The 12274-nt window shown below is 36.8% G+C and overlaps 1 protein-coding gene across 1 annotated transcript in view; it reads left to right on the forward strand.

The window, feature by feature from the left end:
- The window catches only part of WBP4 (WW domain binding protein 4), a 31636-nt gene extending 19677 nt beyond the window's left edge, over window positions 1-11959 (forward strand). Inside the window, exon 11 of the mRNA XM_007468622.1 lies at window positions 11249-11959. Within this exon, the coding sequence (XP_007468684.1) occupies window positions 11249-11459 (211 nt within the window). The 3' untranslated portion in view covers window positions 11460-11959. The remainder of the gene's footprint in view (window positions 1-11248) is intronic.
- Window positions 11960-12274: the final 315 nt, after the last annotated feature.

Consider the following 12274-nt stretch of genomic DNA (forward strand, 5'->3'; position numbering starts at 1 on the left):
CCCCTGCATCGGCAGGCGGACTCTCAACCACTGCGCCACCAGGGAAACCCTCTTGTGTTTAATTCTTAAATTTACCAGTTTGTTTCTGGCTACCTATTCTGTTCCATTGGTCCATCTATCTTTGTGACAGTACCATAAAGCCTTAATTATTATGATTTAACTGTATCCTTTTATATGGTATGTTCTGATATCTGGTGGTGTATCCCTGTATTTTTTTTTTCCAAATTTTCTTAAGTAGTCTCTTCCCGTTTTTTCCATGTTAATTAAATCATTTGCAAGTGTTCAACAATATTTATATAAATATTACAAATAAATTATACTTGTTGAATTTGGCAAAAATTGATGTTTTCAATATTTCATAGTTTCACCAAAATATGTTGTACATGCCTCTATTTACTCAAGTCATTTTGTAGTGTAAGTCTCATGCTTTCATTTCTTGAATGTAAGCTAAGTAGCCACTTAGTCTACTTGATTCATTTCTGTAACCCCAGGACTAGAAACAGTGACTGGCACATAATAGGTGCCTAGTACATGTTTATTAAGTACCTGAATAAATTTTTATATATTTTGCTATTTTTAATTGCAGGTGTAGTCCATTTTTTCCATTATTTTGTAAACCAGTAATTATGGTGTGAAAAAGGCTATGTGTCCAATTATGTTGCTGATTATTTTATCATTTTTAAGACTTACTCTTTTGAGTCTTGGGTTTTCCATGTAGAAACTTGTGTGCAAATATTTTTTTTTTTCTGTTGATACTACTTGCTATTTATTTCATGTCCTATTTATTTTAGTTACATTTTTAAGCCCAATGTTATATAATAATAAGGGGAGTAGGCATTTCTACACATCTGTTTTATTGCTGATATCAATAGAAATGTCTCTAAAATTTATATTGAGGATTATATTGACTATTGGCTTAAGATAGATAATCTTTATTATGTTAAGGAAGTGTGCTTTATTTCTGGATTGTTCAAGGATTATTATCAGAAACAGATTTTGGTGAATTTCAGTAGCCATAGCTCTGATGTGGAAAACTGATTGGGAAATGGTGGTCTATGGTTTAGTTTTGTTTTTGTTTGTTAAATGTATGATATGAGATTATGAGATTTTTGTATCTGACTTAATGCTAAATAAAATGGATTAGGTAGCTTTCCATTTCTTTAATGTTCTAAAATAGTTAATAGTTTCCCTGGGATTAGAAAGTTTTTTTAAAAAAATCACTAGTAAAATCTTCTGGTCCTGGAGTTCTAGGGGGAGGTAAGTTTTGATAGCTTTTTTAGTCTCTTGGATACTATCTATGTGACATTAGGCAAGTTGCCTAATCTACATGAGCCTCAATTTCTTCATCTGTAAAATGGGATAATAATAGTTCCTGCCTAATTTCTAATTTATTGTGAGGAATAAATTAGAAAAAAACAAGTTAACACATTTATCACTGTGCTCATAGTTGGTACCTAGAACACCTAAGCACTCAGTCACTGTTACATGCTGCAGCTGGTGTTAGGGGGGCAGGGGTAGGAAGTAGCTTCAGCTAGTCAGTTTCAGTAATTCATATTTTTCCCTAAAATCTTGTGTTTCATCAAGGGCTTAAAATTTAAAACATATGGTAATACATTAAACTTCCTGTATGTTTAAATTTTTCAATTTTTAAATCCTTTCACATTGTAAACTTTTTTCTTTTGGGATGATATTTGTTAAAGAATTTTTTTCCAGCTATGTTAAGATACTATGATTTACATATGACATGTGTAAGTTTAAAGTGTGCATAGGAATTCCCCGGTGGTCCAGTGGTTAGGACTCCACACTCTCATTGCCAAGGGCCTGGGTTCAGTCCCTGGTTGGGGAACTAAAATCCCACAAACCGCGTGGTGCAGCCAAAATAAATAAGTAAAGTGTGCAGTGTGTTGATTTGATTGACATTTTGCAAAATGACTACCACAATAGTGTTAGCTAACACCTCCATGTTGCACTTAATTACCATGTTTCTGTTTGGCTGGTTGGTTGGTTTTTTTGTGGTGAGGACATTTAAGATCTAGTCTCTTAGCAGTTTTGAGGTATGTAACACAGTATGATTCCTATAATCACCATCCTATAAACTAGATTCCCCCAAATAGTCTTATAACTGGAAATTTGTACCTTTTGCTCAATCTCCCCATTTCCCCCATTCCTCAGACCTGGTAACCACCTCTGTACTCTTGTTTCTGTAAGTTTGGATTTCTTCAATTTCACATATAAATGATATCATATAGTATTTGTCTTTCTCTGTCTTATTTCACTTAGCACAGTGCTGTCAAGGTCCCTCCATGTTGTCACAGATGGTAGATTTCCTTCTTTCTCATAGCTAAATAATATTCCACTGTATGTATATATCACATCATCTTTATCTATATCTTGGCTACTGTAATAATGCTGTAGTGAACATGGGGGTGCAGGTATCTCTTCAAGATCCTGTTTGTATATCCTTTGGATGTATATGCAGAGGTGGGAATCTTGGATCATGTGGTAGTCCTGTTTTTAATATCAGGAACCTCCATACTGTTTTCCATAGTGTCTGTACCAATTTAAATTTCTGCCAACAGTGCTGAAGTTATCTCTTTTCTCCACATCCTTACCAACACTTGTTATCTCTTGTCTTTTTAATACTAGCCATTCTAACAGGTATGAGGTGATACTGCAGTTTTGATTCACATTTCTCTGTCAGTTAGTGATATCAAGCATCTTTTCATGTACCTTTTGGCCATTTGTATGTCTTCTTCAGAAAATGTCTATTCATTTTCTCTGCCCATTTTTTCATTGGATTCTTTGGGGTTATTTTGTAATTGGGTTATGAGTTTTTCATATATTTTGAATGTTAACCCTTTAGCAAATATATGATTTGCAAATATTTTCTTCCATTCTGTATGTTTCCTTTTCATTTTGTTGATTATTTCTTCTGCTGCCCAGAGCTTTTAGTTTGATGTAGTCCCACTTGTTGATTTTTGTTTTTGTTGACCATGCTTTTGGTGTCATATCCAAAAAATCATTGCCAAGACGAGTGTCAGAGCTTTTTTTTAATGTTTTCTTCTGGCAGTTTTACAGTTTCATTTCTTATGTTTAAGTCTTTAATAAACTTTGGGTTAATTTCTGTGAGTGAGGTAAGATAGGGGTCCAATGTCATTCTTCTGCATGTGGTTACCTAATTTTTCCAACACCAGTTATTGAAGAGAATATATATTCCCTATTCAGTAGTCTTGGCCCCTTTGTCAAATGTTAGTTGACCCTACATGTGAGCGTTTATTTCTGGGCTCTCAATTCTTTTCCATTGGTCTATGTTTCTGTTTTTATGAGAGTATCATTACTGTTTTGATTACTAAAGATTTGTAGTATAGTTTGAAATCAGGAAGTGTGATGCCTCCAGCTTTGGTCTTCTTTCTCAGGATTGCTTTGACGGTTTGGGGTCTTTTGTGGTTCCTATAAAAATTATAGGATTGTTTTTCTATTTCTGTGAAAAATACCATTGGAATTTTGATCAGGATTGCATTGAATCTACAGATGGCTTTGAGTAGTATGGACATTACAACAGTATTAATTGATCTGATCCATAAACACAGGATATCTTTATTTGTCTGTGTCTTCAATTTCCTTCAGTGTCTTGTAGTTATCAGTGTACAGACTTTTCACCACCTCAGTTAAATTTATCACTAAGTGTTTTATCATTTATGATGCATTGTGAATGGGATTGTTTTCTTTTTTCTTTTTCAAATGTTTTGTTGCTAGTGTATGCAAATGCAACTGATTTCTCTATTTTGATTTTGGTTTTGGTTTTGGCCACTCTGTGCAGCTTGCAAGATCTTAATTCCCTGGTCTGGGATCGAACCCGCGCCACCTGCAGTGGAAATACAGTCTTAACCACTGGACTTCCAGGGAATTTCCTGTATTTTGATTTTGTATCCTGCAAATTTACTGAATTTATTGAGTAGTTCCAACAGTTTGCTGGAGGGGGAGGGGGGCATGGGGAGTCTTTAGGGTTTTCTATATATAAGATCATCTTATCTACAAAGAGAGATAATTTTACTTCCTTTCCAATTTGGATGCCTTTTTTTTTCTTGCCTGATTGATCTGGCTAGGACTTCCAATACTATGTTGAATAGGAGTGGCAAGAATGGGCACCCTTGTCCTGTTTGCGATCACAGAAAGCTTTCAGTCTTTCACCATTGAGTATGATATTGGCTGTAGATTTGTCATATATGGTCTTTGTGATGTTATGTTCCTTCTGTTCCCAATTGGTTGAGTATTTTTATCATGAAATGATGTTGTATTTTGTCACATGCGTTTTCTGCATCTGCTGAGATGATCATAAGATTTTTATCTTTCAGTTTCAATCAATACCAATTGATTTGCAAATGTTGAACCATCATCTGTCCTTACATCTCAGGGATAAATCTCACTTGATCATGGTGTATGATCCTTTTAATGTGCTGTTCAATTCAGTTTGCTAAATTTTGTTGAGAGTTTTTGCATCTATATTTATCAAGGATATTGGTCTATAGTTTTCTTTCCTTGTAGTGTCCTCATCTGGCTTGGGTATCAGGGTAATGCCAGCCTCCTGTAATGAGTTTGGGAATATTCTCTTCTGTTTTTTGGAAGAGTTTGAGGAGGATTGACATTAATTATTCTTTAAATGTTTTGTAGAATTCTCCAATGAAACCATCTGGTCCTGGCCTTTTTTGTGTTGGGAGGTTTTTAATTATTTAATTATTACCTTTCCTTGTCACTGATCTGTTCAGATTTTCTGTTTATCACAATTCATTTGGTAGATTGTATGTTTCTAGGAATGTATCCATTTCTTCTAGGTTATCCAATTTGTTGGTGTATAATTCTTCATAGTAGTCTCTTTCAATCCTTTTTATTTCTGTGGTATCAGTTTAATGTCTCCTTTCATTTCTGATTTTGAGTCTTCTCTTTTTTTCTTAGTCTAGGTAAAAGTTTGTCAAATTTGTTTTCCTTTTCAGTAAACCAGCTTTTAGGTTTCTTATCTTTCCTATTCTTCTGGTCTCTATTTCATTTATTTCTGCTCTGATCTTTGTTATTTCCCTCCTTCTGCTACTTTGGGCTTAGTTTGTTCTTCTAGTTCCTTGAGGTGTAAAGTTAGGTTGTTTCTTTTAGATCTCTCTCTTTCTTAATGTAGGCATTTATCAGTATAAACTTTCCTCTTCCAGTTGCTTTTGCAGCATCCTGTAGGATTTGGTATATTGTGTTTCCATTTTCATTTGTTTGAAGCTATCTTTTGAGTTCCTTTGATTTCTTTTTTGTCCCATTAACTGTTCAGGAGTGTATTAACTTCAATATATTTGTGAATTTTCCATCTTTCCTCCTGTTATTGACTTCTGGTTTTTCACCATTTTGGTCAGAAAAAATACCTGGTATGATTTCAGTCTTCTTAAATTTGCCAAGATTTATTTTGTGACCTATATTACGTGATCTGTCCTGGAGAATGTTCTGTGTGTGCTTGACAAGAATATGTATTCTGCTGCTGTTGGACGGAATGTTCTCTATATATCTGTAAGGTCCATTTGGTTTAAAGTATTGTTCAAGTCCGATGTTTCCTTGTTGATTTTCTCTCTGGATGATCTATCCATTGTTGAAAGTGGTTTATTTAAGGCTTCTGCTGTTACTGTGTTGTTGTCTATTTCTCCCTTCATACCTGTTAGTTTTTGCTTAATATATTCCAGTGTTGGGCACATATATATTTAAGGTTGTTACATCTTCTTGATGAATTGACCCCCTTATCGTTATATGATGACTTTCTTTGTCTCTTGTTACCATTTTAGGCTTAAAGTTTATTTTGTCTGATATAAATATAGTTACCCCTGCCATCTTTTGGTTTCTGTTTGCATGGAATATCCTTTTCCATTCCTTAACTTTGAGCTTATCTGTGTCTTTAAGTCTGAAGTGAGTCTCTAGTAGGCAGCATATAGTTGGTTCTTGTGTTTTTATCCATCCACCACTCTGTACCTTTTGACTGGAGAATTAAATCTATTTACATTTAGATTAATATACGTAAGGACTTACTAATGCCATCTTATTGGTTTGGGGCAGTTTTGTAGTTCCCTTTTTCCTTTTTTTCTCTCTCCTTTTTGTATTGATGAGTTTCCATAGTGGTATGCTTTTATTTCCTTCTCTGTATCTTTTGTGAATCTATTTTAGGTTTTTGCTTTGTAATTACCATGCTGCTTATATGAAAGATCATATATATATGACAGTCTGTTTTATGCTAATAACAACTTTGGTTGAATACAAAAAAGTACCTTTTCACTTGCCCCCCCCATTAATGTTTTATTGAAGCATAGTTGATTTACAGTATTATTTTGATGTCACAGTTTACATCTTTATATATTGTGTATACATTAACAAATTGTTTTAGCTATAGCTATTTTTAATACCTTTGTCTTCTAACCTTTATACTAGAGTTAAGTAGTTAACAGGACACCATATTATATTATTAAACTGTTTTGTATCTGACTCTGTGCTTACCTTTACCATTGTTTTGTGTGTTTTCATGTTGGTAATTAGCAACCTTTCAGCATTTCTTATAAGGCACTTTTAGTGATGATGAATACCCTCAGCAGGTTTTTTTGTTTTTGGGGGGAAAGTCTTTATCTCACCGTCATTTCTGAAGGACAGTTTAGTTTGGTAAAGTATTTTTGGTTAGCTTTTTTTTTTTTTTTTTCCTTTCAGCACTTTGAATATATCATCCTGGTCTCCACTGAAATATCTGCTGATAGCCTTATGAAATTCCCTTGTATGAGAGAAATTCTTTTTTCTTGCTGCTTTTAAAATTCTTTGATTTTAGACAGGTTTAGTAAAATGTGTCTTGGAAAAGATCTTTCTGGATTGAAATTTTGAGGTGAACTACTGACTTCAACTTGGACGCATAAATCTCTCCCCACATTTTGCAAGTTTTCAGCCATTGTTTCTTTTTTCTTTTTTCTTTTTTGGCCACACCATGTGGCTTGCAGGATCTTAGTTCCCCGATCAGGTATTGAACCTGTGCCCTCAGTAGTGAAAGCACAGAGTCCTAACCACTGATGCACCAGGGAATTCCCTCAGCCATTATTTCTTTAAATAATCTTTCTGCCCCTTTTTCCATCTCTTCATCTTCTGAGACTCCAAGGATGCATACATTATTTCTCTTGATTGTGTCCCAAAAGTCCCATAGGGTTTCTTCATCCTTTTCACTCTTTTTTTCTCCTCTGACTACAGAATTTCAGATGATCAGTCTTCAAACTCACTGATTCTTCTGCTTGGTCTAGTCTGCTGTTGAAGCTCTCTGTTGAATGCTACAGTTCAGTCATTGTACTGTTCAGCTCCAAAATTTGTTTGGTTCCTTTTTATGTTTTTTATCTCTCTGTTGAATTTCCCGTTTTGTTCTTCTGTTGTTTTCCTGATATCATTAAATTGTTTGCCTGTATTCTCTTATAGTTCTCAGTGCATCTGTAGAACAGTTTCTTTGAATTCTTTGTTGGATAATTCCTGGTCTCAATTTCTTTGGGCTAGTTACTGGAAGTTTACTGTATTCCTTTGGTAGAGGCATTTTTCCCTGATTCTTGGTGAACCTAGCAGCCTTGTGTAGGTGTCTACACATTTGAAAAAGGAATAACCTCTTGTAGACTTTATAGACTAATGTCACTATGGGAAAACTTCCACCTGCAGGTGGGGCACACTGGAGCAGGTCTGGTGGTACCGGCCGCCAAGGGGGCATGTGGCAGCAATGGGTCTGGGGGTTTGTCATCGCTTTAGCTCAGGTCACTAGAATCCAACAACTGCGTGGTTCTTGGCAAACACTGCAAGGGTTCCACAGTGGCTGCAAGGGCTGTTGGGGTCCTCAGCAGCACTTCCAGGTCCAGCAGCTAGAGACCAGGACAGGCAGTGGTGGTGGCAGGCTCTGGTGGTGAACATGCACTCGGCTGCAGGGCCAGCTACAGATGCCTGTGTATGTAGTGGTCAGAGCCAGTTGCAGACACAGTAGTAGGGGCCAGGCAGGCAGCAAGGGCCAGAGTCAACTGCATGTTCACTGATAGCTTCAGGGACCCTGGCTGTCGGGGTGCTTTTCCGTGGCTGCACAATCTCCCCCTGAGGGTAAGCACTGCAGTAGAGGCTGGTGATGGGTGTCAGGGCAGCACCATGCAAGTGCAGAGTTGGTGGGGCTAGCCCCAAGCATGCAAATGGCAGTGGGGTCAGCCATGGGAGTGTAGGCTGCCATCTTGCACAGAGGCCTGAGCTGACTGCAGTGTGGTTCCCGGGCTCTGGCAGTGGCAAGGGCAAAGGGACTGAGGCAGCTGACATAAGTGAAAGCTAATAGCTGTGCGGCACAATACCTGGTGAAATCTGCAGGGCATCTGAAGCAGCTGTGATGTCTGTTGGTTCTTTCTTCAGTGGCAAAAGCTGCTTTGTTTGCCTGTAGAGCAGGTCACTGTGAACTGCAATCACTCCCACTGCATGGCTGTTCTTGGTAGTCCCTGATTTTTTTCCGTGTTCCTAGCAGTCTCTGTAGGTCTCACCTTCACCATTGTGGGTGGAGTGAAACCTAAGCAGGACCTTCCTGCAGTGGCCCAAAAGGCTGCATCAGCTGGTCACCCACCCACTCTTCTTTGAGGGGAACTGTTTCCAACTGGGAGATTTCCTCTTGTCTCTGAGCAGTGTAAGCTCGGGGGATGGGATGATGCAGGCAAAGTGAAGTTGTCTTTCTTATCTTTTTTTGCAATTATTCTCATGGTATTTTGTTCCACTGTGTTGCTTAAATTTCTTAAATGGACTCCAGAGCTCTCCTAGAGCTGTTTTTCTTCATGGATAGCTATCTAATTGTTGTGGGAATGAAGACTGGGGTCTCCACTAAAGGCTTTTTAAATTTGTTTTTCCTTAATGAATCAGCTCTTATTTTTAACTGTGTATTTTATTACATATCCATTTATTAATAGATTTTCTGTTTCTTCATTTCTACTTTTGTAATTTTCTTCCCCTGACTTTTCTTAAGTTTCTTTGTGTTTGTTCTTTCTTCAGATGAACACTTAAGACTGTTGACAGGAGGTGAGGAAGGGGTCTGTTCTTATTTCTTAATGAAAATAGTCAAAGCTGTATTGTCTCTGAATATAATTCTGTCCATATATCCCATAAACTTTGGGTGATGATTCCTTGATTTCATTGTTTTTGGAACAATTTAATATTGTGTTTTTGCTTACTCTTTTTTGACTTGGTGGTTTTCCAAAAGGACTTATTTTTCAATCTCTACATAGGTGGAAGTTTTTTTGGGTTTTTTTCCACCTTTATTACATTGTGTTCAGGTATTATAACATTTACAATTTTTACGTTTTGAATTTGGAAATGACCGTGGTTTTGAGGAAGTGTTTATGTAATTATTTTTTGTAACTGTTCTAAAGTTATTTGAAAAGAAGGTGTATTCTCTGTAAGATATTTTATTTGCAGACTCTTTTCTTTCAAATACAAACTTCTTTTCCTCTGATTATGTCACACAGGTGTATATCCTACTTCACTGCCACTTCTGTTAGCTTCCACTTAGGAATTCCCTAGGACCATGATTTCAAAACTGGACTCTTGTTCTATTTTATCTCTCCCGTAATCCCACTTAAGTAATACTATGACTTGATCACTTTATCAAAATACAACACAAAACACCAAGATGATGAAATTAAATGAATCTCTCATAGATTTTCTTGGACAGAGATTCATTTGTCCAGTGACCAAACGCTACTGTTGTTCATTTCTCAAAATCTTTCTGTGCTTGGCTAATGGAATTTCTTAGTTCCTATTCCTGAGCTAACCACCGTGAATTCTGACTGGACCTGAACTGAATTAAGCTCAAAACTCAGAAGGGAGAAGAGGTGGTTCCCAAAAGGGAAAAAAAGTTAAAAGGTGTTCTAGTGCTAAAAAAGACACTAACTAGAAGACCCCAAATAAAAAGAGAATATTTCTGTTCCAAGGGCCTAGTGCGTTGTCTGGTTTATAGTAGACATTCACTATAGCTGCTGTTATTAGAGTTAACTACTACTGTAGATCTACCATAACCTTTCAGACTTCTCCTGGCCTCCAGGAAAGGTTTTTCTCCCTTTATTTCCAAGAATCAAGATGAATGACTACATTACCTGGGTTCTTCTGAGATTGAGGAGTGTAGATCTGTATAATCTTCACTCTTCTTAGAAGGGGTTTCTCAACTGGGAAATATAATATCTGGGACTTCTAACATTTAAATCATACCTTTACTTTTTATTCCCTTTTCTCTATTGTCATCACTCTTCCTTTCATGCTGACCAGGTAATCTTTTGGTTTCAAGTGATAGAAACTTGAGTTACCTTAAATTGAAAAAAGAGGTTATTAGTTCAAAGATTCCCAGAAAGGTTCTACCTACAAGTTGTAGGAGGGGTAGGAATTGGGCCTCACGAATTATTGGAACCAGGCCTGAAACACTGGCAGGATTCTCCATCTCCCGTCCTACTTTTCTTTGCATGCCAGCCTTATTCTCTATCTTTGCAGAACTCCTTTCTCTAAATAGGAGGATATATGGTTCCCAACAGGTTTTATATTCTTAGCCACTAGAGCATTAAACATAATGGTCTTTCTGGTCCATGTTCAAAAAGCTCATGGGCAGGACTGATGGGTATGGTGTGACTGACTTACTCTTTCACAAACCAGTTGACTATGTAGACGGTAGGGTACTATGATAGGTTCATATTAATTAGGTACTGAGCTCTGGACTAGTCGTCTGATTATTCATACTAACCAAGTGGATAGTTGAAGGGCTAGTTCTAGAAAAGAGATGCTAGGCAAACAGTCTCACGGAGTCTGCTACACCAGAACATTGGGATTCCATGGTTTTCGTCTTGTGCTGTGTAAGCCTCCAGAGGCCTTGTCAGTCCACAGCAAAATCCGTTTCCAAAGATACTTCTCATTTATCCACCTGTGTAACTTATACTGCTAATCATAAGTACAAGCATTTCCGTCAATGATACACCCAACAGGAACAAAAGAATAGATGGGACTTTTCCTCATGTGTCCACATAAACAGGTGCTCAGTATCTTCAATAATATTATAAAATCAGTATTTTAAAATAGTTTCCTACTCCAAAACGACCAGCTTCTAACTTCTATTATTATCATTAGAAAGATGACCTTGAGGCTTTGGTGGGCTCACACATTAGGTGAAAGTTTATCTTACTCTGTCAAATAATGGTTCTATTTTTACTTTCTGTTCCAGTGAGAAGGTAGATTTGGAACTTCCAAGCACTGAAAATGAATATGTATCAACTTCAGAGGCTGATGTTGGTGGGGAACCCAAAGTGATTTTTAAAGAAAAAACAGTCACTTCTCTTGGAGTTGTGGCAGATGGAGTGGCCCCAGTCTTCAAAAAGAGAAGAATTGAAAATGGAAAATCTAGAAATTTAAGGCAACGAGGTGATGATCAATAACTGTAAAAAAAGCTTTTTGTACGGGCTTTTTGGACAGAATGGAGACAATACATCTTAAAAGCTCCTCTCTGTTTATTTTACAGTACTTAAATGCTAAAAATTTAGACTTATTCTAAATGTAAAATAAATCTTTTTTCATGTGAAATTGATTTTTGTTCCTAAAATGGAAGACTACCACATCACATTGTAATACAGTGTATTATGTTCAGTGTCTAAAAATTGCTAATTATGTCATAAGATGCTGTGTATCTGTTATTTAAAACATGGAAAAGAAAGGCCTTTATTCCATTCTTACTCATATGAACATACTTGTACTGCACTGAAAATGCATTACTTTTGCATGCGGATATTATCCAAGAAATAAGAATTAGACCACATAAGAGAAGATTCACAGCCCGTGATGAGTCAGTCCTGAGGATTCTGTCAGAAGAACTGATGTAGAAAGTGTATGCATACTGGCTTACTTTATTCAGTTTAACGTCAAGGGCCAAGAACCAGGACTGCAGCTCAGTTCGTGCTTAATATGGAATGAAAATCGAACCAAAGGTAGAAAGGTGTATCTGCCTGGTTCAATGCAAAGCAACAACCATTGCTTAAGCATTTTCACCTTGAGCCAGGCACTGTGCTAGGAACTGGAGATGTAAAGATGAGCAAGACATATCTCTGTTCTTCACGACTTCTCATTCTGACGGAGTCCTTTTTTCCCGTCATGTACTCTGTGTAGCGGCCTTATATGTACTGGATGATATTTTTTAGGGTTTATTTGAAACTGTGTAGATGAAGTCTTGAACAAAAATAGCAAGGTCTCTGACTTC

Source organism: Lipotes vexillifer, unplaced genomic scaffold (assembly GCF_000442215.2).
Source record: "Lipotes vexillifer unplaced genomic scaffold, Lipotes_vexillifer_v1.1 scaffold479, whole genome shotgun sequence".
NCBI classification, from domain to species: Eukaryota; Metazoa; Chordata; class Mammalia; order Artiodactyla; family Lipotidae; genus Lipotes; species Lipotes vexillifer.